The sequence below is a fragment of the Lepidothrix coronata genome, unplaced genomic scaffold, assembly GCF_001604755.1.
Source record: "Lepidothrix coronata isolate B3197 unplaced genomic scaffold, Lepidothrix_coronata-1.0 Scaffold164, whole genome shotgun sequence".
Classification (NCBI taxonomy): domain Eukaryota; kingdom Metazoa; phylum Chordata; class Aves; order Passeriformes; family Pipridae; genus Lepidothrix; species Lepidothrix coronata.
Window position 1 is genome coordinate 245,509 of NW_016690344.1, and position 27,720 is coordinate 273,228.

Here is a 27,720-nt window from a genome sequence, read left to right on the forward strand (position 1 = left end):
AGAAATTCTAATTGATGCTTACATTTTCACCAGAAAACCCAATATATTTAACATTTTGCAACACTGTCCTTCCAGGAAAATCCTTGATATACTGTTTGCTTTTATGTTGTTCCATCAGATCTTACAGCTAGCTAAATTCATCAGTGGTTTATAACATCTTCTAGGAAGAAAAAGCTGTGATTCATCAGTGCAGACAAAGCTGGGCTTTAATCCATTCCTATAACCATATTGCCAAGTCTATATTGTTTACATTGCGTCTCAATTAAGAGACAGGCAGGACACCTGGTACTTCTTTATCTAAGTCCCACGGGCTGCCAGATGACTCAAAATCCATAACAGGTGCTAAGGCAGTGTGAGTGCAGCACCATTAACACAAGCTGGAATTGGATAAAATTTGGACTATGCTTAACCACTTAAAACACTCAATTATGAAATGAAAAATGTAACCACTCTGCACCAAGCTCCTTTACAAAAGGCACTTATAAAGATATGTAGAATTTAAGTTCAAGTGTAATGAACTTTACATAAATTTTAATTTCAGTATAAATATTGTTCAGAATATAATCTATATAAAAACAGTTATATTAAAAAGTTGTGTTTTTAAAGATAAGCATATAAAAATAAACACTGAATTGAATTAGTTCTAATTCTGTTCTTCTTAGGCAGCAAAAAAAGATAAAAATGATGCTCAGACTTCTAGCAATTTCAAAGTTAAGGGAAAAAAAATCTGAATTAACACTACTTATCAAATTCTTCAACTCTGTACAACCAGAAGTTTTTATTTTAAGGACTTTGGCAAATGAGAGCATCTTACGGAAGGACTTAAAAAACAAGGTTCAACTGAAAACCTGTATGATAAAAGATAATCCTTTGCACTGAAAAATCCCACTGCAGATCTCTTTTCAGCACTTTTTCATCTAAGGTGACTGAACTAAATATTAAGCTTGGACTCTGACAGAACGCGCTGCATGAGAGGAAAAAATGAGTATCAAAAATTTTACAGTGGACAATTACTTAAGAACTATCTGTATCTAAATGTGCAGTAATCCAATTAAGTTTCTATTTAATATTGTAATTATCAAGAACACAATATAGTGATTTTATTAGCAGAGTAAGCAGCTACAAAGTATAGTAAACTGCCAGTCAAGACAGTGTCAGAGTATCTATGATAAGCAGCATATTGGCTTAAACTAATGCACTATATGCCTCTAGGGAATGACAGGCTCAGAGACTGGGTTTTAACATCAGAATCTATCCATTAATCTTGACTTAAATATAATCTACTCTGCAGTAAGAGGAAGAATGGGCATTCAATGAATTATCTGTTTGAAATATAGCAGAAGCATATTAACACAAACATATAGTAGAAAGGATCAGTTTCAGTACCATTCATTGAGCATTGTAGGTTCTACAAACTCTGAACTGCATTTTAGCATGAAATTAAAAGGTCAGATCAAGTAACTGGCAGTGGAAAGACAAATACCTGAACATTATAACAGATTACTCATTAACTTTGGCTGGCTAGCTAGAAGACTAATGACAGTATTTACAAATACTCCACTTGTCCACGTTTTAGTAACAGGCTATGGAGGTGAAAACAAAACAGTGAAGGAAACAGTGCTGAAGCCCATATGCAGGCAGCATTCCTACTCCAGCTTCCAGGGAGGATTTATCTTACTAATATATCCAAGATGGGAATCGATGATTCTATGAGGTATGTTGTGCTAATTGTTTTGAAGCCCATTACAGCTGCCACTGCTTCAGGCTCTCTCTGGAGCGATGCTCCTGCCATCAGACAGAAGAGCTTGCCAGCAGCAGCGGGTTTGCAGGAGGCAGCAGGGGAGGTGCAGGGCCAACGGGCCAAGGGACTGAAGTTTATTAATGCTGTTGTACCAAATGTGCCCTTGAGAGATGTTAAGGTGTGGGCTGAAGTGATGACTGCAACAAATGTGGAATAGCAGAGGCCAGAGGGGAACTGCAACCCTACAAACTAACTCTTGATGTTAGGAGTGGGATTTATCCCCCCTCTGACACTTGGCATTACATCAGTTTTAACTCAAATAATTAAGGTTGATGGGGGTAAAGAATACAGAAGCAAAAATGTCTCTCTGCTCTCTAGTATTAGCATGAATGCTTAAGCCCACTGTTTTCATACATTCAAATATTTAAATTTCTACCTTAAATACTTTTTCTGCATATATAGGCATCTTCACTGATGAGAAAAACAGTGAATACCTTTCATGAAGAAATCACTACAAACTGTAAAACTACACAAATAAAAATTATATTAATATTAAATATTGTCCAGTTAAAACACTGCAGATATAGATATATATTCATTTGCAATTCCACACTACTAGTAACAAAGAAAACATCTTTCATGAGAAATTGTTATTAATTTTAATCTGTGTACTTTAATAAACTTTACAACTACCTTTTTTTTTTTTATACTTGAAGAGAATGTTTTCTCTTTATCCTGGGTTGCTGCAGTACCAGTACAAGATAATCTACTTACAAGCCTCTTTGGAGGGCAGTAAACTCGATTTTAAAAACAATTTTTGAAAATCAAAGTCAGGTTTCTATTTAAAAGAAGAAAGTAAATATTAATTTTCAGTTATTTCCCTCTTTCTTTATTTTGAACAGCAATTAGCAAAGCAGCCCCTTTGCCCTCCTCCCTAGTGCTGTCAAGCTGTTGCGAGCAGTCTGCAGCACTACAATGGTACTATTGTGAACACAGCCTGGGCTTCCTTCCCACAGAGAGTTAAGTGGGCAGTTCCTGCTGCCCATGATTGGTGTCCAGTGAAACAATACTTAAGAGCCAGGTTTTATCAGTTCCATGCCAAAGAAGTGAAGCCAGCAAACCCAAGCCTTCATATCATGCTGAACCATATGCCAACCCTGCTGGCCCCTAAGGTTTATCACTAAGAATCAGGATCCATCATGTCCCCTGTGAAATTTCACTTCACATACCTTCTGTGAAATGCATGGCTTTGCTGAAAACTGACCTTTTTCCCCAATTGGCAAGAACAGATGGATGGTAACTATGGCTTGGCAAGCAGAAATTAAAAGATTTTCTAATAGCCTGCATTCTTCTATGTTTGGGAGGAGAAGCATTCAGAAGGAGAAAGATCTATTTGTGACTCACGATCTATTCAGGTGCAGTTAATCAGCAATTAAACTATTTTCTCAATGTCTAGAAAGTATATTGAGATTAATTTGACTGGCCAGGCTATGATTAGGACTCATCCTTCGGACTGCCATATGGTAATTCCAATTACTGTAATACTAACTTTTAATCCTTGCTTTATGTTAGTTTAGTCCATTTTTCTACTAACTATGTGGCACATACAGAATAAACTATAACTTTTTTGTAACAATTTTGACCTGTTTAAATTAATAAATATTTTTACACAAAGTACATTCCATTTCCAGCTAAATATTTCCACATACTCTCAGGTTTTATATATAACCCCTTTGTTCAGTAACTGAAATACAGACCTGTAGCAGAACAAAGACAAATGATGTGCTAGTTTCTATTAATCTTTTTTTTTTGGTACCTATGATCTTCTAATTCCTCTGTTGGCACTGGAAAGCATGCAGCAATGGTTTTGATTACCATATGCAGAGCGACACAGAAACAGTTTGCCAACATCTTATTCAACTCACCCAAAAACATCACTCTATCCCAAAAACGTTACTGTTTGTATCAGTGTTGATTGTTGCAAATAATCTCCCACATTTCCCACCAATTTAAATATCAGAATCCACCATACACAGTGCCATATACTTATCCGTATATATACACAGCTTTCACTGTTTTAACGTACAAATCTTGCAAGTAGTTTGCACAGCCCTTACCTGTTATTAGGGTGAATTTATGACAAGAAAAGGATTAAATCAATAAACAACACTGTCTTTTGCAACATAAAAATAGGGCTTAAATAGTTTAAAAACATTTCATTTTTTACATCTTAGAAACATCAGAAAAATTTGTTTAATCTTCCCCACTTTTATTCATAGATTTCTGAGAGCTATCAAAGAAATCTATATGAATTTTAACACCTTAAGGGGGCAAGAGTCTTAACATTTTAACAAAGAGCTTTTGTTATCCAAACTGTTTAATCAATTAATAAGGTTAAGTAGGTATTAACAAAAAACCTGTCACTTTGTGTTACATACAAGGCAATCAACTCTGCGTAAGATTGAATTAGTTTATCTTTTTCATCCCAGTTCAAGGACTTGTAGCCTTCTCCCTGCAAATTTTTGTTTAAAAGAGGAATTTACAGATATTTAAAACACATTTTAAAATGAAAGAGTAATTCCACTACTAACTTCTAGTTTACCACATAGAAAAATTTCCTACCTTAAAAATATGTCATAACAAAGAACAATTTCCCTCTCTCAAAGCTGTCTGTACTGACATATCCAGACTCAGAAGTTCTAGGAGGATCATAAAACACATCACTGTTTTTCAGGATAGCCCTCTGCCATCCTTCTATTCTAAAACAGAATGCTAACAGCATTAAGCTTACTCATATTTTGTATAGTTATCAGTAGAACCAGTATTCCTCCTTCAGATGGGTAAATTCAATTTATGAAAGAATGTAGAAGAACCTAGAATATACTTTTCTAAATAGTATAAAAAGATTTGAGTCTCCCCCATAACTGTCTATGACATTAGCAGAGCACTCAGGCCTTTATAAGTGCAATTATTAGTAAAAAATTACATTACTAGAGTCAATTATTTTTGTCTCATTTGATATTTTGCATTTTTACCACTTTCAAGAGAATCTCATGTATTTCATTAGGGAAGAGTGACTAATGAAAAAAGCCGTACTATTAATTAAAATATATTATAGATATCTTGTGATAACAACAGCATTATTATTCTTAAACCCATGCACTTACACTATATCTCTTTAACATGTGCTTCCAGCATCCTAGTTTAGGCCAATCAGTTTCACCTCAGTGCCTGACAAGATCATGCAGAGATCTTTCTGGAAACTATACTAAGACACATGGAAAATAAGAAGCTGATTTGTGACAGCCAACACGGCTTTCCTACAGACAAATTGTGCCTGACAAATTTTGTGGCCTTCTACAACAGTGTTAAAGTGGTAGATGAGGCAAGAGCAACTGATGTCATTCATCTACCTGGACTTGTGCAAAGCATTTGACACTGTTCCACATGACATCCTTGTCTCTAACTTCAAGAGACATGGATTTGATGGATGAACCTCTCAGTGGATAAGGAATTATCTGGATGATCACACTCAAAGAGTTGTGATCAATGATGCGATGTCCAGAAAGCAGTGACAAGAGGTGTTCCTTGAGGGTTGGTACTGGAATCAGCACTGTTCATCATCTTTATCGGTGACATGGACAGTGGGACTGAGTGCACCCTCAGCAAGTCTGTCGATGACACCAAGCTGTGTGGTGCTGTCAACACGCTGAAGGGAAGGGATGCCATCCAGAGGGACCTTGACAGGCTTGAGAGGTGGGCCTGTGCAAACCTTACAAAGTGCAAAACAGCCAACTACAAAGTGCTGCAACTGGGTCAGGGCAATCCCAAGCATCAGAACAGGCTGGGTGGAGAACAGATTGAGAGCAGTTCAGAGGAGAAGGACTTGGGGGTGTTGGCTGAGGAGAAGCTCATCACAAGACCACAATGTGCACTTGCAGCCCAGAAAGCCACCCATACCCTGGGCAGCACCAAAAGAAGTGTGGCCAGCAAGCGGAGGGAAGTGATTTCCCCCTTGTACTCTGTTCCCATCAGACCCCATCTGGAGTACTGTGTCCAGCTCTGGGGCCCACATCATAAGAAAGACCTGTTGGAGTCAGTCCAGAGGGAGGCCATGAAGATGATCACAGGGTTGGAGCACCTCTCCTTTGAAGACAGACTGAAAGAGTTCAGCCTGGAGAAGAGAAGGCTCCAGGAAGACCTTATAGCAGCCTTCCAGTACCTGAAGAGAGCCTACAAGAAAGCCAGAGAGGGACTTTTTACAGGGGCATGTAGTGATAGCAAAAGAGGTAATGGCTTTAAACTGAAAGAGGGTAGGTTTAGATCGCATATAAGGAAGAAGTTCTTTACTGTCAGGGTAGTGAGACACTGCAACAGACTGCTCAGAGAAGCTGTGGATATCCCATGCCCAGCAGTGATAAAAGGAGAGGTTGGATGGAACTTTGAGCAACCTGGTCTAGTAGAAGGTGCCCATGCCCAGGGCAGGGGGTTTGGAACTGGATGATCTTTAAAGGTCCCTTCCAACCCAAACCATTCCATGCTATGATTCATATCTGCAGACAGCCCATTAGAAGCAGTAGAGAAGGCAGATTCTGTGGGATTAGAAACTGGGCAGTTATTAATGAAGGCGTGTTTACCTGAACATGTGCAAACCCAGAAATGTTGCTAAAGAAAAGTATATATGAGTTTTGCTAAAAAAAACACAGACTATAAACATGAAAATATACTGGATTACAAAATAGCTTTCAAGCTTCATACTTCAATTTACTCCTCATATTAAAAATGCATGAAAACCAATTGAAATTATGTGAAATTATGTTCACTATATGAAAATGTAGTAAACACAGCAGCTTTGTACGCAGATCTGCAAGTATTTCTTCAGCAGTTATTTGAAGTGTCTTATGACAAAGACTAAGGAAAGAGTTTAAAAGCCTATCACAAATGTTGGCTCAATCAGTTGTCTATAGTGGCTAAAATCAAAGGCATTTAAAGTGATGCTTTGGAATTATTCATTGCAAAACAATCCTATTCTTTCAACAGGTAACTAATAAATCATGGCTGAGAACAGGCTTGCACTACCTCTGAGGTCCAATTGTTACTCAGAACACTGTCTACTTTTGCTCCCTGGCGTTGCATTTTAACTCTAATTGCACGATCAAGCCAATAAATTGGACTCAGGGGACAAAAAACCCCTACAAAAGTACCTACTCTGACAAAACCAGAGGTTGCAAGAAAATGCACTTCAAAAGAAGTGAGGCAAGATGAGACAAGCAAAGGAGAGGTATCAAGGCTTGAAAGACAGTCATTAATACTGACAGATTACTGTAATTCTGGCTGTCAAGGTGATCGATTTAAGCAGCATATGCCAATCAATACTCTTCTCATTTACTGAGCAGCATGAGATATATAGTTAGGCAAGATGTCCCTAAGACAGGATTTCAAACCATACTTAATGAACATAAATAGCACAATTTATGCTTTGGAATCTTGGCTCTTTTTTCACTTGGCCTTTTTTTTAATTTGGCAAACTTCAATGTGATGTTATTCATACAAAAGTTACTTTAAATTATTCTATTACACCACATTGCCATTGTGTATAAAATTCCTTTACATGAGATATTCCAAATTGTACAATTTTCTGTATAACATATTAAAATATTATTTTTTAATATGAACATTCTTAAATGCAGCAGTTATTTATGTGCTGTGCATTTTGCTTTTTTTGGCATTAGTGGTTTGCCATTCTGAACACTTCAGTCATCCAAGTATGCAAGTAACCTGGTATTATATCTTCCTGGTATTTCCCCTGGAATTTTGCTTACAGCAGTCTCTTTTTGTTCAAATATACTTGTGACATCACAGGAAAATACATTAATTGTATGCATTAGTTCAGGGGAAAAGTACTGTAAAGATAATAAAGATAGCTATTATTGTCATTGCATACCTACAAGGAGACACACATTAGTGCCATGGTCTATTAACGGCAGCATTGGATCAAGGGTGGGACTTGATGATCTAGGAGGTCTTTTCCAACTTGGTTCTATGATTCTATGATATACACATGACTCTACAGAGTGGTGACCAGTGACAGACTCAAGAGAATGGCCTGAAGTTGTGTCAGGGGAGGTTTAGGTTGGATATCAGAAAAACGTCTTTCACCCAAAGGGTGGTTGGGCACTGGAACAGGCTCCCCAGGGAAGAGGTCACAGCACCAAGCCTGTCCGAGTTCAAGAAGTGTTTGGATGATGCTCTCGGGTGCATGGTGTGACTCCTGGGGGATGGTCCTGTGCAGAGCTAAGGGATGAACTCACTGATCCTTCTAGGTCCCTTCCAACTCAGCATATTCCACGATTTTGTGAAAACTTTTCTCTTATATTTAGGTTGTCTTATAATGCACAGAGAAACTATTACATGATGTCTTTGAAATCTTCAGTTTTTCATGTTATATCATTGTATGCAGGAAATTAATCACATTTATAATTATTAAAAGATCAAATACATTGGCAGCAAATCTAGGATTTGGGAGAACAGCAAAACTGAGCAATTCAAAGAACAGGAAAGACTGAACATCATATTCTGTACCTCATGATTCTTACTTGAACTTGGAAAACAGTTTTCGTTGCTAAACAGTAAAACAGATTTTAGAAATAACTCTATTTTCTTTTGGAAAAAAATTATACATGGCTCTTACTTGAACTCATATGAAATAAGGCTACAACGGCAGGACTCAGAGAAGGAATAAATATTCATTGAAATCCTGAAATTTTCATTTATTTGTGTAAAGCATATAAAATAGTTGAAAAAAAAGGGTATCAAGCATTATTTTTAATGTTGGTATCTTCTCCCCTGTGATGACAGAAAAAATTAGTAACAGATATGTTAAAACCTTATTAAATGTCCTGTATCAAAGTTGTATTGCCTGAAATATAGCAAAGTTTGCAGAGTTTTGGCATATGCCATATCAAAAAAATTCTAAATCAGAAAGTACTAGAAGAGCAATTATAATGTCATGCATTATTCCTTTCACTATACCGAAACTAAGAGAGAGCAACCCTTATGCCTCTCCCGTTTGATACACAGTTGGCATTGATACAGTATCACTCTATTCACTTTTTTACTTACAGATGCTCATGCATCTGTAAGATAGAAAACTTACTGGACCTGGAGGAAGGGAAACGGGCATTGTCAAAATCAGTGCTTTCCAGCTTTAACTTCTAAGTTTCTGTACTAGTGAGAAATCTTCAAAATCTTCACAAGTTCCATTTTGAAAATGCAAATAAAACAAGTATTCTTAATTAAGTGAAACAACTGTGGCCACAGAATCTGAAGAATACTCTTTGCTCACTGTATGCCATAATAAAGAACATTTTCTTTATTTTTCCAGTGCCTGCAGTTCTATCTTGAGGCAGGAGATGGTCAAGCAGGCACAGCACACAGCAACCCTTCCAGTTCCAATAAAACCTTTTCTTGGGGCAGTTGAGTACCACCTCAAGAAAAAAAGCTTTTGCTGGGTGATCAGTTTTTAATACAGAGTAAACTTCTAACAAGCCACTCACAGGTATTATTTTATTCATAAATAAGTTACTGTCTTGTCAGACACCATATGGGGTTAATATCTTCCCTTTTTCTGGAAGACAACTGTCAAAAGATTAGCTACAATACATCAAGTATCAACTACTTAGTCATACAATACCAAAAAAACAGGAGGATGTCAATTTTCCAGTTTTGATAATGAAGATTAATTTATTCAATAATTTAGGTTAAGATTTATTTGATAACATTTTTAGATGGAATACTTAAAGTAGCATTATGTTTCTGCTATTTAAATTAATTGATTTCATGTGACCAAAAAAAAAAAAACAACCCCCCCAAAAGAAATGCCAGTTCTTGGCATTAGGTCAAAGATTTTGTAGATTATTAGAAAGAAGTGAAAATTAGGCTATGATGATTAAGGATAAAACAGTCATCTATATTCCCAATGTCTAAAATGTCAATAAATTTCAGATTTAAAAGATGCTAAATAGTATTTCTTCCTGTGTGTATAGCTATATATTAGGTAGCATCCTTTGGTAGGGGAATACTAAGTAAGACAGAAAGCACAGTGTCTGAAGTGCACTATCTGAAGTGCAGATAGTTTGGAATAATTATTAACACTCTAAAGTTTGTGTACAATGTGCAAAAAGTGACACTCGTCGTTTCACAGCTGGAATTTCACTCCCAAAAAGTTTCTAGTATTTTTCCTGCTTTGTTGCAATAATTTTAACAAGTTGGATCACTGGAGGTGCCTACTATGCCAAGGTACACCTCTTGGCATCTGGCTAAAATCTGCTGTTTATTCAGGAAGTTCAAGTAAAATTTTATATGAAGCCACTATTTCTATTATTTAAAATATTTAGTATTGATCCATTTCCCACACATGGTTGATTCTGAATTCAGAATGTGACAAAGACCTTGCTCTGAGATGCAAGCCAAGAATAAAGCCATTCGTATCAGGAATTTCAATGCAATTTAGTAAATAAGGAGTATTTAACAATCTCCTAAATATTGGCCTCCTTATTCTACATCACAGTGAAAATGATTGTTCTCAACATTCAGTCCCATTATTACCCCTGCATTTATGACTCTTACAAGTCTTCCTAGCATATGTGCAGCTGGAGTGTACTCAGGAGATAAGCATGCACTTCTTAAGACAACAACAAATTAAATGAGAAGAAGAAATACATCAGCTATGAGAGAGATAAGGGGGTACTGTTGCTTCACTAGCAAGACAATACAAGTATTTTGTGTTTGTCATCCACTACTGTGTGCATATATGCCACCTGTTGGTGAGGGGGTACTGGTACAAAAAAGCCAGTCCAGCAAAAGACAACGAGGGACCAGAGAATCCTTGAAGGGTAAACTAAAGCAAATTCCACAAAACGATGTAAAAACTCCACCACAAATAGCAATATGCTCTTCACACTGCTGCAGCAACGAGAATGTCAAGCATCAAATAAAGCAGGATACCTGTCATGCATGACTAATGCCTGCTGATGAATTTAGTAAATATTTAATCTTAAAATACTACAATATGGAAACATATTATTATGGTATTATAAGCAAAGAATAAAAACACTGAGCAGATAAAACCTTTAAAAATCACTAACAAAACCAAATCTTCAAAGTGTTTTGCTATCTAAGTGTGCTATCAGAGATGTCAAAATAATGTCAGAAAGAGGAAGGTGATTGACAGAATACGTCAGTCTCAGAAAGCTACTTCTGACCGTACAGCACATACTCAAGGTTAGGGAAGACTATAAGAGAGAGATGAGCAAAATTTCCTGTATCCATGCAACCATTATTATGCCATTCACACGTACTACCCATTGCCACATTGTGATTAACAGACCAGCGCATTAAGGAAAAAGTTGCAATCAGGTTACATGAAGAAGACTGAATATCCCTGCTGATTACAAATGACAGCTGATTTTTTCAGTCAGGTCTGCACTTAGAAAATGCACTGTCTCAGAGGATGGATAAGCTCTCCTTGGAAGTAGGAAGGCCAAACTCAGTGCCAGTTTCTTCCCATCCCATATGCAAGCAGATCAACACAGTCCTAGTTTCATTAAGAGTTTACCGTGATCCATCACCGCAAGGATCTACAATGGGATATTATAAACATTCTTCAAAACCAGATAAGCAAAGACATACATATATGTTTTTAACTCCCTACTCAGTCAAAAGGTGCCCACCAAGTATTACACAGCACCATGAAACAAACCACACCCCTGCAGGTAGGGAGACATCCATACACTGGCTTTGAAATTAATGATTTCTGCTGGTCTACTACTGTAAAAAGAAGAGCTAATACAGGAATGTCACACAAAACTCATTTCAAGTACAGGTCTCAAGTACTCTTGTGCACTTGAGATCCAAATTTAACTGGATTTCCACTAAGCACCATCAATGTTCCTAACAAACTAGCACTGCCCCAGCATATTAGATACTCATAAGTAAGTAAACAAAGATTAATTTCAAGCAGATCACTTCAGAATTCTCTTTCACTGAAACCATTCTGCTTCTGAATTTGTGGAAATCCTTGATTATCAGCTTCACTTCTCCAGCTTGGACTCTGCTTTTGGTGTACCTTCTGAAAAATAAATTTTGTTCCCTTTTTCCTCCCTCTTTGAATGTATTGTTTTCATCACTCTGAGCCCTCTTCTTCTTTGCTCCAGCAACACTCCAACACAAAGAAAGACTACCTTGATCAATGAATCCTGTCTGTTTTCTGCAAGAGACACTAAGTCTGGCAGGGTTTCCAGAAAAGCTATTTAACCACAGACCATAAAATACGTCTGCTCCCCACACCCTTCAGTCCATTGCAAACTTAAAAAGCCAGTAGTGAACTCCTGCAGCCATAGCTAAAATATCCCAGAGAAAAAAAGCGGGAGACAATAAAGACAGTCCTTGACATCTTCAATTCCCCGCTATTGCAGGAACATAATTAGATTCAACTTTCAAATGTTCCTAGATAACAGACCTTGTCCATGTTACAGGAAACATCCAGTCTTTACCATTCTTGTATGAGGGAAAATTCCCTCTTGACCTCAAGTCTTGCCATGGCTTGAAGACCAAGAGCATGAGCATGTCCGTGACATTTTTAACCAAGAGGTTTTTAAACCCCTAAGAGCTAGGCCAGACTTGGAATTGTAACAGTTTTTGCTGTTCTCGACTGACTCAACTGACTCCACCATAGCCTAATTCAAGTCAAGGAAGCTTGTAGAGTTTCTTCTAATCTCACATCAAGCAAACAGCTTTTAAAGAACTTCTCACGACTCATTTTTATTTTTACATTATCATACTAAACACCAAATTGATACTCCAAGCCAGATGGAAAAAGAATTCCACCAACTACTTAACAAAGCCACCCTTTAACATCAGTGCCCAATCAACTGGTACTTCAGAAGCTTCATAACCAAATGATGATGTGAAACCCACCAACCAATGCATCTAATATCAAATACACATAATGCTTTCCCATTACCTTGTTAACCATATTAGGAGACACACCAACATTTTAGTGGAGGCCACATTATGTAATAAATGACATGCTGTGCTTTGATGCATATCAAAAAGTACAATTTTGAGAACTGAATTAAAAATGCAATGCACAGCTCTGTGGAACTGGCCAATTCCTAGACATCGAGCTGCTAAGCTGTGTTCAAGGAATTTATTACAACTTTCATATTCTGTAAAGAAGTTTAAATACATAGGCTTGGGGGGGGCGTACTGAAAGTTTGTTATTTCAAAGTAAATTGTTCTCCAATTGTTCATCACTATACATCAATATAATGTTATAAACCATCATTTTTCATGGTATAATGATGATGATAATACATTTTAAATTTTTTGACTAAGCCACTTGAATAATGACAAAAAGATCAGACCTTTCCAAACATAAAAATAGAATGAATCAACATCTGTCATCTACAGAAATGGCATAAACATCACTTAATGTGATCACTTAAAACACATCCATCATTCATCTGATGTGATCACTTAAAACACATCCATCATTCATCTGTAAATCCATTTCATCATATCTAATCCAAAACTCTGCAAGTATTAACAGTCAGCCACAGGAAAAAAAACCCAGTATTTTAGCAACAATCTGTCACATGACAAATACTAGTATTTACAGCTTGGTTGGAAATTAAGCCCAGAATTTCTTTTGGATTAAAATTTAAACTTATCTTTCAATTTATTAAATTCAAAAACAGTATATTCTTGTTGATTTAACTAACATGTATATAACAGAACTCAATCTTAAGATGGGAAGAAGTATAAATGACTGACTTACCTTATATTTTTTAATTTCTGTTGATAAATCTTTTCTTCCAAGAGCAGCCCTTCCAAAAAACTACAAGAATGAGACAGCCTTTTCTGACACATTTACTAGGACACTAACATCATTTTGACAACAAGTTGGTATTCTGAGCTGAATAACAAAATCTGTATGACAAAAATTTAACAAATTCATCTTGAAAGAAAGTAGCATCCTTGGAATTAGAAAATAAAACTTAAGTCTCTCTAATACGGGATAAACACTTGATATATTTAAGGAAGAAAAGATCATTAACATCACAACATTGCTGTTTTAGAAAGACTACTCACAAAATGGTCATTAAAATAATTTTCTTAACAAAAAGTGATAAGTACCTGTAATAAAACAGAAACAAGCAAATTTTCAGCACTGAATCTATTATTATTTTAATTTAAAAAAAAATGGTCTTCATCTGAATACTCTTCTACGGGTTTAAGTTCCCTAAAAGCAGGCACCGTCACCATTAAAAAAAATATTTTCCCTATATTAATCCAACAAAAAAAATAAAATGACAGAAAACATGAAGGTCATATCTGTAGAACTGCAAGGGAATGCATATGCCTTGGAAACCACTTGAGTGAAAGGATACAAGTTTTGGTATAATGGGATTAATGATTTCAATGCACGGCTTGCATTTATAGCTGTTGCACGAACCATAATAGGTAGAATTTTTCCATTCACAATAGCACCATCAAAGAGTGGACCAAAAAATGGAACCTGAATAAAAAATTTAGAAGTTCAACATAAAGCAAGATCTTAGCTGTAACAATTAGCAATCAACATTAACAATAGAGCACTCAAATATATCTCTTTTTCCCTCCTCATTGCTAGATTATCAAAGCGGTCATTATGCTACATGTCAGACCTTTTCTCTTGTGGAAATATACAGCTTGATATCCTTGGCAACAGATAACACAGTATTTGAAGAAAATTAAGCAACTATTTGAATACTATGTCTCACCAAAGATTATTTTCAATATTTGCTGCCAAAATCCTAGTAAGAGTCATGCATATGATATTTATGAGGTTGAAAGGCTAGCTGACAATACTGTAGGTGGTAGTAAGCAAAAGCAATAATTACTCAAATTTTAAAATAGCATGTATCATGGCTTTAGATATTAACATGTTCATAAGGACCAACTCAATGTGCAACTGTCATACAATTACTGGTGCATTGACCCTTCCCTTCTATTTTCTTTCATTCTATCTCTTCTGCCCTTCTACGTTATCTATACAAATGGACTGTAAGCCCTTTACAGGAGAAATCTGTGGTCAAAGTTTGGCCTCTTCGGACCCTAAGTGTAAAGCCTTATTTGTGAGATCAGTAGAAAACCTCAATATTTAGTACAGGTAGCACCCAAGAGGTATACAGAACAGATAGATCTTATGTTTTGGCATAATTCTCTACTTGGCATGATTTCTCCAATCATCATTGTGCAATTAAAAAAAAAACCAACAAAATAAGCACTCATTATTAACTATCTGCATTTCCTGTACATTTGAATAAAGTTCTGAAGCTGATGACATAAAGCAGGTCAAGAGCAGCAAAATTTGTGCATCAGCTCAGTAAAGGGAGCAGAGCTGCAAAAGAATTTTAGATTCTATATTTTTTCTGCCATCATTTAATGTAGTTCTGAGAATACTGAAATCTGATGGAAGGTACTTCTTTCTTCACATACAAGAATCTCTTTTTGGACTAACAACAATTGCTGTTTTCAACAGTTCTCATTTTCCTTCTTAACCTGCATGCTCCCAATAATCCATCTATTTGTACTTAAAGTAGCAAAAGAAAGAATAAACTTATTAATTAAAAATGTAAGTCAGTAATAACAAAACTGAATATCATTTCATGCATATCAACACATAGAGGTAGTCATCATAAAGGGGTGTTTCTCTCATATACCTCATTTATTAATATTAGTGCTTCTAGTAATATTTAAAGTATAGAAATTCATGGTAAGTGACATCACACACAGAAGTTAGGTAGTACAAGAACTCATGACTACTTTTACTCAGTCAGTGTTCACTACCCTAAACCACTGTTCTAAGAACAAGGCCAGCATTGACATTAGAGGAACAGTCATTATAAAGAATATGTGTTCATATGCCTCAGGGTTGAATGGTCTTGCTTTACTGAATAATCTCCAAATTCTTGTGCGGAGTCAAGAAGAAAGTGATAACTAGCTTTGAGAGAAAGAAAGAGGAGTATGACATGGATGGAGGAAGTTGGAGCAGACCATTATTCAACTACTTCAGTTATGTATCAAATTTGACAAAAAGGTTTGGCAAGTTTATTTTAATATTTAAATTATTATGCAGAATATTCTAGCTTTTTCCTAGATTATGTTGTTAGCAGATATGCTTTACAGGATCAGGCCTTTGCAATTTCAAGTTACTGATTTTACTATGCATTGTACTCACTGAGCTCTCCCTTTTCCTCCTGCCACCACTGCAACTGTCAGTGCTCAAGACATCACTTTGTTGGATCAGTCTATTATACCAAGACCTCAGAATGTAAACAAAACTCACGTCATGTTAAACATATGAAGAAAACACAAAAGAAAACAAACCCTTACCTCAGGTTTTTTCATGATCTGGATACTGAACATATGGTTTTTCATGGGATAGATAACTATAAGAACATCACCAAATTCTGTTGGAATTATTCCTCTTCTATAATCTCGAGTGTGCTCTGACCAGACAATGTGTACTTCATCATTTCCTAAATGTCTTAGCTAGAAAATCAGGGATAAAAACCTATCAGTTTAAATATCCTTAATTAATATTCTATAGCCATACAGCTATATAAACCGCACATATTTCAAAAGGACAAACCCACTAAAAACAAATTAAGAAAAATGAGTAAAAAAAACCAAATTACACTATAGTTCTTTTACAATTTCAGTGTGAATATTAGTTGACAGTATTGGTTTGTGCTATAGATTTTTATATACTGGTGTCAATTTCTATTTAAATTAACAGATATGTGAATGTTTTCTACTGAAAGCTAAAATTTTGTTGATATTATCCCAAGGATGTAAAGTGGTTCAACTTGATTTACTAAAATTTGTTCCAGACTGTCATCACAGATAGGCAGCAAATTACTAAATTCTATATGAACATTTTAAGCATATGAATGAACACCTTTTTAAAAGCTGGGTATCTGAGCACTTAACCTCATAATTCCAGACAAATTCCAAACTGCCTGCCACAAACACAAATCGTTTAAAGGAGAATAGCTACTGCATTTTCCATAGCCCCCAAATTAACTAAACTAAATGGTCATTTCCCATGAAACCAGAATAACTTTGTAAAAACAGCACCCCACCCCCCAAAAACCCCTTCAAAATGGCTCTTGATCTGGCTCAGAATGGCCAAATGGGTTCCTCAAAATCCATGGTGTAATCATATAACCAGATTAAGGAATTTCTTCAACATTCTGGAATTATCTGCACTGAAGCTCCAAAACGTTCCTTCTGCTAAACATTACCATCTGACAACAAATGTTCACATTATGCAGAGAGGCTTTATGTATACTGATCAAATATATTCACACTATTAAACATCAGATTCTGTCCAGTAAGCATTATTTCTGAAAATTCAATCTGGAATCTCTTTTTTATCTCCTAGTGCATCACCAGTTACAGCTGACAATTGTCTTTACCCCCCCGTTTTCAATTTGTTTCCACAGCTTTAGGTAGGAGGAGTTTGTCAATCACCTTGATGTTATTCAAAGGACTGCACTGTGAACTGCTGTTAACAGGTAACATACAGATACCAATTTGGGCACATACAAAAAGCTATTGTAAATAAAAAGGCAACAATTTGCCATACTCATTTTCAGAACACAACTGAACTTTAAATAAAAGCAAAACATACACACAGTCTTCAGAGAAATTTCACTGCAAGTATTCACTTGTTTATTTTACAAAACCTCCTGGAATGCTACCTTCATCTTATCTAAAGGCTTTACCAGTTGTCAGTAGCAGACTTAAAAAAAAAAAAAAAAAAGAAAAAAGAAGCTGTCTCTTCTCATCTCTTCTAGCTTTAAATTGTATCAGACTGAAAAAGGGTTGTATTTCTATGAAAAAAGGATTTTTTTCAGTGTTGAACTGGGCAAAGGACAGATGGTATCAATACCCTCCTTCTTTGATGCTCAACAAGTCATTTGTTTTGCCTAGACCAGATCGTTCATATGTCTAATCTACAATGGCTGCAGTGCCTTTGAAGTGAGTTGTTCTTTCCTCTTGTGTAGATGGCTGAAGTATTTTGAATAACACTTAGTTAGGGGTGCTCTTGTGCCAACAGCAAAACCAACCCAACAGAAGAATTGGTTATAACAACATTCACTACACTGAGCTTTATTTTACTAGATTAAAATAAAACCAGGCAGCAACCTGAATGATTTACATGCAACACACAAACAGCAGATGCAGAAACCTTGGATAACATGTAACCATGATGAACATCATAAAAGACAACTAATTGCAGAATTGCTCTGAGAGCCTGAACCTCTCCTATCTTAAGAATCACAGAACCATTTAGCTTGGAAAAGATCTCCAAGTCATCAAGTCCAACTGTTAACCTAACATTGCCATGTCCACCACCAAACCATGTCTCTAAACACCGCATCTACAACATCTTTTAAATACCTTCAGGAATGGTGACTTCACCACTTCCCTGGGCAGCCTGTTCCAATGCTTGACAATCTTCTCTGTGAAGAAATTTTTCCTAAAATCCAATCTAAACCTCCTCTAGCATAACTTGAAACCATTTCCTTTAGTTCTGACTATTGTTCCTTGGGAAAAGAGACTTACCTCAACATCCCACAACCTCCTTTTGGTTACTTGTGGAGAGCAATAAAGTCAATAAGAGTGATAAGGGAGCGATATGAAGCACACTTAGCTGTTTTTTTTTCCTGGTGATAGCTTGGAGCACTTCCATACTTGCTAAGATAAACTTCAAAATACACTACCAAAAAAACCCCCCCCAAATCCCAAAATTACCAGAAAAGCAATTTCTCCTTCTAACCCTTTTGTTTTGTAGCAAAAAGTTAACTAAAGAAACCTTGCACTTTGGCACCAGAACAGACTTTTCCATTGATTTTCATCATGGCAGAATTCTATTTTTTCAGTTTACACAAGGTTTGGCTTCACTTCATTCTCCTCTAGCATCACTGTCTAATAAACTGTTATCCTTGGCCTCCTCTCTTTGCCACAGTTAGTCATCTCCTCTTCTCCAGACATACATGAGACCATTTTCAAAATGGATCAAAGACATGATCCAAGCAGGGAAAACTAATCCCCAAGTTTTTGTTTTAAACTCAGCTCATGTAACTGTACTGGTCTCAAACATAGCCCAAGAAAACAACTTGTTGGCACCTTTTTTTGAAGGTGCAGGAGCAGAAAGCAGGGTTGTCACCTTCTTAAATGGCTTTATCACCAGAGAAGTCAATGAGAAATTGCACCTCAGATTTAAAAAAAAAACACCTAAAAATTCTCATTTTGCTTCCTCAGTGAAGTGACAGTCAAACTAGCTGTTGAAATATGACAATGATAGGCTATCTGGGACTGATGGGCTCACACTTAGAAGCCAGTGAAAAGCTCAGGGAGGATGATGCTGCCTAGCCAAAGAGAAAGCATGAGGCAAATCAGTTGGGACATGAAGTGTGGAACGTAAAAAAACTACATGATCCTAGGTTGAGGGATGGCCATTTGAAGCACTGACTGAACTCAATGAACTGACTGCCAAAAAGCAATACATCCATCACTGCACTGCACCATTCCTAATTCAGCAACATTGAACTATTCACTAAAAGAATTATTTTCTCCTTTACTTAACATCTTTGGACTTGGAGACCAAAAACTCATTGAATTATTAGAAACAAGTGATGGTGACAGTGTATATGCCAAAGAAATAATCAAAACCATACAGAGTTGAGATAGTGCAGCTTCTTGAGAGCATCACTGCCTTTGAATTTAATTTCTCAAATGTTACCCCCATGTACCTGTTACTGACATCTGCAACTAATCAGACAGGACACCAGTTCTTGCACTTCCGTGAAAGCTATCCAGACAGAGCATTGCTACTGATGCACGCTTTCACATTAGACTAATAGAGATTTTGGTGTGATAGAAGTGTACTGTGTGGTTATTTCAGAAGGATTACTGACAAGGGACACATATTTTTGGATATTAGGTACTAAAGCCATTACTGACTTTTCTCTCCAATTTCAAAGTTTGCTTTATACCCCCATAGATTTATGAGAATACATTCCAAGCTAAAAGAATATACTACTTCAGAGAAAAAGGAAAATGAAACAGATTATTTCAAAGAGTTTCAAGTCCTGTCAGCTGTATTTCACCTCATGATTACTACTGAGAATGATCTGGCAATGATCCAGTTTGACTAAAATGTAGAATGGCATCTCTGTGACATGTAATGGATTGAGAGTCAAAATCAGATGGTGCAAGTAGGTGGATGATGGTATAAACTATGAATGGCGGTTTATAACAAAATGAAAAGTACTCAGGATCAAAACAAAGATCAAAACCTTGTTTCCCTTATGGATAGTCAGATGACTGACAAAAATAATAGAGAAGTAAACAAGGTTGGGTGTTGCTGATTTTATATCTGAAGAATAACTAAGTTTTGGATAAGTCATTCTGTTTCCTTCTTCAAGATTTGATCATAAGAAGCTCTGACACTAACACAGTGCTCCTCGTTGCTTCTGTCAGACGTCTTCACCTTGGTCAGCAAGCAAAGGTTATGAGAAAACTTGAATGGGGGTAACTTGACTCCTCAACAACACTTGATTCATGGAAGAGATCCAATACATGAAATTAACTTGAAAAGCTTTCCAAGGTCTGCTAGGTTTTGCATAAACTTTTTAGAAAGAAGAATTTCAGATTTTCTTCTCAATTATTCAGTTCCCTATTGAAGGATCTTGTAATTGAGTAGTGCTCCACAACCAAGCTCTCCTGCAAGCACAACAAACATTTGCAGAATCCATCATTCACTGTGATCATTAAACCACAGGAGAGCCAGAACATGGCATCTTTCAACTTTAATTTGGATTCTTTATATCTTTGTATTGAATTGGAAACATCCCAGAATTCAGTGTTGTGGACAAAGTAGGACAAAGACACCAAACTGTAAGCACCTCTTCTCATTGAAACCCTGAAGACAGACAGAAGCATGGTTTCCCAAGGTGTGGTCCCGGTGTTATCTAAAAGAATGGGATTTGGTGCACACGGAATGGACAGATGTCAAGACTGTATTCTGTGTTAATGCTTACTCAAAGCTCACTACCAGTTGTGTGAGCCACTACATCTTCACATTCATTTCCTGACTTTGTGTTCCCGAATTTACAACTTCATGTGCATACCTCACAGTAAGCATATCAAAGTGCAAATCACTACCAGAGACATAAGGCACAGCAATAGTATAAATAATAAAAAGCTCTAAAATAGTGTTATACTTCAAGTAACTAGTAATACATTATGGCTGAAAACCTGGAACTATGGGTTACACACCAGTATTCTAACACTCTAAACACAGATCAAACTGCCCTGGAGAGTTTATTATCTAAGCATAAGGCAAGACACGAAACAGAGCTGAACAAATGCAAAGAAGCTGTAAAAAGGTGTTAAAGACAAGAAAAAGGTCTTCAGCATTATTCAAGAATGCAAGTGTCAAGGCCAGAGAAAGGAAGGTTCAGGGATCAAAACAACAGTTTATGATATAGTGGATAAATTTTAGCTGTGTGTACGAAAAGGCTATGTTGCAAGAAATGGTAGGTAGGAAAAAGAAGAGTCTTAAGCACAGACTGAATGTAAGGATCCAGAAAGTAGACCAAATTAAAGATGATTTCAGGCTATGGGCACAAGTGACAGGCACAATGGTCATGTTATCTGTGGTGATCTGGAAAGGTGGCAATGAGAAAGAGATTAAGAGCTCTGTTTAAGACATTTTAAACCTGTGTTGTCGGGAAGACAGCCCTGAGGAGATACCAGAGACACACAGATTTTTTTAGGCTAACTTTGAAACTCTACTCCATTAGAGCAAATATATAAAAATGACCGACTGTTAGGTTACCTGAAATTTCAAATTTAACTCAAAATACTTTAAAATATTCTTACTCTATAGCCATCATCATGTGTCAGCTCTCCTAATACATTTATGTTAACTGAATACAAAAGAAATGTGAAATAAATACAACCAGGAGGGATGATCAAATCTAATTTTGATACATTAGTGTCATATGCTGTACATGTTACAATAGCAGCCAGACTTAATACGAAGCTGCAGGCTATACTGAAATTTCCAAATGGCAGATTGTTCTAAGTGATACCAAGTATAATTGAAGTAATAAACGATAGTAAAAGCAAAGCACACTGTCAGGAAGAATTTAAGTATTTACTTTTTAAAATTAAATGAGTTAGGTTTCGAAAGGCAAGACAAGTGAAATAATGCAGGGCTCAATTTACAGAAAATTCCTTTTATTTATCTGTTGCATTAACCCTTGAACTCTTGCCAAAATTACTGTAATTTCTAATACCCACTTACCTAAAGGAGGGAGAAAAAAGGCTATTATATTTTCTTATGATACAACAGCTAGCCTCAACTTTTTTCTTCAAAAATGAAAGTGTTTATTATAAAAAGAACAGAACGAGCAGAGATATCTGAAGTAATGGTTTAATGCAGCTACTTTTGTCCATTAAATGTAAGCAGCACGCTGTCTACAGTGTATGTACCCTCTAGATGAATTTTTCACAAAACTTTGTCTCAACAACTATGGTGTGTTTGGGTTTTTGTTTGTTTCGTTTTTTTTTTAAGTAACATGTGTATCCAATTTTAACTCCAAAAAATAATCTACTAATAATTTCCAACTATAAACCCTCAAGTTCCCATTACATGTTAATAACACAATAAACACAACCCCCCCGCTATAAATGCTGGGAACCGTAAACCTTTTATGTGGTTAGGATGATGTCACGCACAACTTAGAACAGCATAATACACCAAAAGCTCAAGATGAATTAGTATTCCAATAATTAGTAACATTACTACTTTTTATTTACATACTAGGTGAATAATATCTCACTTACAATGCCTTCACTCCTCTAGGAAGTTCCTCCTAAGGAAGGAGGAACTAGACAGGTGATAGGCTGTAGAGGTACATAAACAAGCTTCCTCATTCTGTGAGCTGAGTCTCACATTACTTAGTCCTGAAACTCTTTGCAAGTTTGTTCTTGTAAGGGTAGTGTAAATCCTTTTTACTCTAACCTTTAATTATAAAAAAACCAGAATGGATTGCATTATCAGGATTAAACCTTTAATTTACTATTTGCAAATTAAATACCTATTTTATATATGCATTTCAATGTTAAGTTCCTTTACACATTCAGAAGATTTTCATCAGTTCTTGAATTCACGTCTTTTCTTGCTCTTGTTCACATCTTCAGAAACAAATACTTCAGAGGTATTTTTTTTTACTACTCTGTAAGACTGATGGAAAATAAGTTTAAAAATGGCTTAGCCCCTGAAACAGCAGAATCTTTATTTTGTAGTGGCTCAACTGGCAGGAAGAAGTTTTGCTTTAATTTAATTTATTTTCCATTTATAAGATGAACCTATCATGTACCTCTAGGCACATTTACAAAATAAAAACCAGCAGCAGTTCAAAGCCAGCTACTGTAAGTTTGCTTGTTTTTCTCCCATTGAATAAAACAGACAAAAAAATCACATGAAAGACCTGCAGAGAAGCTTAAATCTCAAGTTTCTTTGGAGGTCATGAACAGTACATGCACTCATAATAACTACAACTCTTAGAACTCACATGGCTCTCAATTTTGACAGTGTGTGTGAGCTAACCAGGATTTCATAAAACGCATTCCTTTTGCTGATGTGTTCAGTCCAAGCATCACGAGTAGTTGCAGAACTAGTATATGAATTAAGACTGTTTTTCTACTCATGTCTCCTGATACTACTTGCTGGTTTCTCGCAAGATGTAAACTTCAGTTGATGCTTTTCTCAAGTTTGGGATGAATTTCATAACATCTCTCTCTGGTGCTGGTTCCTTGATATCTACTGTTTCCTCCCATGCAGACTTTACTTGCTGAGTAGGAACAATAAAAGTCTCAATCCTTCTATCTCCTTTACTTAGCCTATCATCATTAAACATGAAATGAACAGCTTTGAAACATGTCTCTATTAAATTCCATTGGAATAGGCCAAAAGGTGTTAGGGAAGGGAGGAGAGAAATAAAGAGAGGCTCACAGGTCTCCGTTCTTGGGAAAATACGCTTAAAAAGAACAAAACCAAAACACTGAGGAAAAACAGGAAAGAAAGTCACAGAGAAATAAAATATCTTAAATAAACAGTTGATCAGTATCTGAGCCACAAATATAATTCCAATCTTTTGATACACTCTACATATCCATACAGAGCTCAAATATTCCAAATTACTGATGAGTGAGATTGTGGGTAAGGGAGGAGAGAAATAGGTCTGGGGCAAGCTGGAGTTGTTAAAAAGTCCAGCTGACAATATTTTCACAAGTTGAGTCACAGGAGGTCTGGATTAGCACTGAACCTTGCCTGGCAGGAACAGCTATATGTAGATTCAGGGTGTTCTGTGGTGGTGCATCCCTCCCTCCCCTGTCCTTGGGCTGCACTATCATCTTAGAAGTGCTCATTAGGCCTAACAGTACCTAGGCTAAGCTCCTCTTGAGCTTATAAGAAACACTGTTTGGTACCAGGAACTTACGCTGTCTAACGAGCTCCTGTTTTTTAACAAACAGTCTTGGAAACTTATTTTTCTTGCCTGAATAACAACTCAGGTGGAACAACATTTTTGTAATTGAACTTTCAAAGACAGTTACTGAATCGAATTGTGGACAAGATGGAAAATTACTATGACTAAAGTCAACTCACTTGTGACCCCATAAACAGCGGTCCTAAGAGAGAACCTTTGAGCTCTCCTAGACCATCAGTGGGCTGCAGCCAGCAATCTCCCTCTGAGTGGGACACCTCTCAGAGCCAGTGAACTCTCAAGTTTGCTACACTCAGGTAACGGCCATCAATAGAGCCTGGGCTGATATCCCACTCCCCAGGGATCAACCCTTCACTTGTTGAGAAAATGCGAAGGCATCCGATGTGAGTACTTCACTGAACTCGAGGAGAATTTTTCACAGGTATATACCCTGTACATACTGCTTTAGGTCTGCGTGTGTGCGACTGTGAATATGCTGTAGCAGATGTGCTATGAATGCTGCTCTCTTAAATTCGTAAGTACTTTAGATTCATAAGTAAGTTAGGTCTATAAGTGAATTACTGTTGTGCTTATAGTAAATTCTATGGAATCTTTTGTTAAATTAATTTAAATTAGGCTGTTGCTTAAGTGCTGTTAAGTTGAAGTACTGTTAAAACCTTTAGGCCTAAAACACTGTTCAACTCTGCGGCTAACTTCAGGAAGAGGTTCCACTCTGTGACTCAATGGGAGGATCTTTCTCATTTGCTTTTCATCCTTATCCTTTTTTCATCCCCAGCCTCCATGTAGATCATATTTGGTTGATTTCAGTTTTAGACTGATTAATTTTATATTTTAGTCTGACTTTTCTCTGTGTGCTTTAACCATCACTAGTAAGTAGCAGACTGAACCTTGCCAATGAACTTTGTCGCACTTTCATGTTAATATTAACCCTGCTTTTGCCAATGCCTTTGCTGGTGATTCTTTGAGCAACCTACAACACTCATTCCTGACATGCTCCTAGAAACAGACATGAGATCTTGCTGAAGTCCACAGCATTTTCAAATTAATCATTATTATTTTTCACTGTGACCCATCCTTCCCCTTGTCAGTGCTTTGTAATGCTCTAATTGAAACAGATTATAAACAAACATTGTAAGGATAATTACAAGCCGTGTTTTATAAAACCCAGTTTCTGTTTAAGAAAATAAAGAAGCCAGTCACCTAGAAACAAAAATACACATTGTTCTATACTGAAACAGTAGCAACAATCTTATTTTAAAATTAGTTATTTTTTGCTATTAAACTATTTTTATAAATCATTTAACAACCTAAGTACTGCCCTGGCTCTACTTCAGGAAATAAAGAACAGAAAGGATGCAGCATCTTAAGCATACAAGCAAAAACATTTTTAATTAAAAAACACCCCACACCAACCAAACCAACCTAAGATGCAACAGGGAGGATTTAGAACTCAGTCTATAATAAGAACAATAATATTTTTTTCTTCAAGTGGAACACAAAGAACAAAAAAGTCATTAATAATTGAAGCTTGCCAGAGGCATGGCTATTTCTCTCTTTACTAACTGTCTACTGTCTAATTTAATTACAAGTATTAAACTCCATGCTGAGGTCAACCAGCTTCACTTCCTTCAATATTACACTTCAACCAGTGCTCATTAACGTGTCTACTGAATGGATTAGCACATCTGAAGATGTATGTATTCAGGTCGGGGGGACAGCCTAATGATACCTAATTGTTCATTTATAATAGGACACATGTTCGAGACTGTAAGTTATTATCACTAATGTGGAATTTATTAAATTCTAAAGAAAAAAATACCAATACAGAAAACCATTTTTTTCTTAATGCAGCTATACGAGATCATACCACTGTTGAGCATCTGTGTCTGCTCCCAGACAAAATACCTTATATGCGATAAATATTGTCTTAATATTTTTAATTATTTTTTAAAGGGAAAATTATTTTAATAGCCAAAAGATGACCCTTAAGTGAAATAAAAATCATCTTCAAAAGTACTCACCACATATTTATTAACAGCCATTTAAGGTCTCAAAGTACTAAGACATCATTCAGATGTAATGCTTTTTCTTCTACACCAACCATTACCTCTCTGCACTTTTCCTCACTTTACATATGTTCCTGACAACAGTTGCAATGACAGCAAAAATCACCAGTATGGTAAAATTAGAATTGGTAGAGAATAATCTACACATCTTGAGTTACTTCAGTAAAATACCAATTATTAGTAGGTAAAGATGTTATGATATTTTATGTTTTGGTTTTTTTTAAGTTACTGGATTTTCTTTGACTCTAATTGCTCTGGGTTTATTACCAAGGGAAACTTATTTAGAGACACCCACCTTTTTTGTTAAAGAGTCATCTGAATCAGAAGGCATTCTTGTTGACACATGGAACATTACTTCTACTGTTGAGGTAGCAAAATATGGAGTGGTCAATCCAGTGCTTTTGTTTTTTTGCAGTCCTCCCATAAAGCCACAATGACTTGTGAGATTAACCTAGAAATAAAGTCCAAGAAACTTTACCAAAAAAAATTATCAGGTGATAAATACACTCTTTATGCTTTAAAATGCACTTTCAACTGAACTTTTAAAGTGAAGATTCTTTTCATAGGAGTAGTTGTGCTTTTTTCTGAAAGAATGCAGACTCACTGACTAGACTGGAAATCAACTGCTGTGCAGTAGCATTCTATATTCCATGGTCACCATAGAAGCTGCTGTGAAGATGAGGTTAGAGAAAAGGAAAGGTTGTGAAAAGATTTACTGCATTATTCCCTGATCACTTGAGTGTAGTCACTTATGTGTGTTTTTTGAACTTTTTTAAATTCTGTGATACCACATCAACTTTGACCTGAGCTCTGAAGAAACTCTGTATGAGAGCCAGGCAATTTTACATTGTCTTGTTACCTTTCATATATTTTTTTGAGAAATTTTCACTCTGTGAATACGAAAAAAAAAATCTCAGGAAAGTAACTGATAATTTGTAAATAAGTTTGTAAGTCTTAGTTCTATGGGGAATAGTCTGGCACTGAAATAAATGAGCATGCTTAATGTGCTGTTTCACTTTTAAAACAGTGACTACAGAAAGTTATATCTCGGATATATACTTGTGATATATATAATATATATTTATACATATAAATATATATTTTATTATATATATAAATATACAATTTATACATATAAATATATATTTATATATATATATTTATATAATATATATTTATATGTGGGGGGCCTCTGGTGGTCTAGTGGTTAGGGTGCAGGACTCTCACCGCTGCGACCCGGGTTCGATTCCCAGCCCCCCGGGCAGATGGAGCTCGT

The 27,720-nt window shown here is 36.1% G+C and overlaps 1 protein-coding gene across 17 annotated transcripts in view; it reads right to left on the bottom strand.

The window, feature by feature from the left end:
• RALGAPA1 (Ral GTPase activating protein catalytic alpha subunit 1) overlaps positions 1-27,720 on the bottom strand; it is a 142,909-nt gene that overhangs the window by 23,688 nt on the left and 91,501 nt on the right. For 16 of the 17 annotated variants that reach the window (XM_017829411.1, XM_017829409.1, XM_017829406.1 and 13 more), the window contains 3 exons: positions 26,740-26,895; positions 16,181-16,339; positions 14,194-14,321 (listed from right to left, as the gene is read on the bottom strand). In XM_017829411.1, the coding sequence (XP_017684900.1) occupies positions 14,194-14,321; positions 16,181-16,339; positions 26,740-26,895 (443 nt within the window). Of the gene's footprint in view, positions 1-14,193; positions 14,322-16,180; positions 16,340-26,739; positions 26,896-27,006; positions 27,114-27,720 lie in introns of those variants that run through there. The other variant, XM_017829405.1, reaches the window with a different exon arrangement.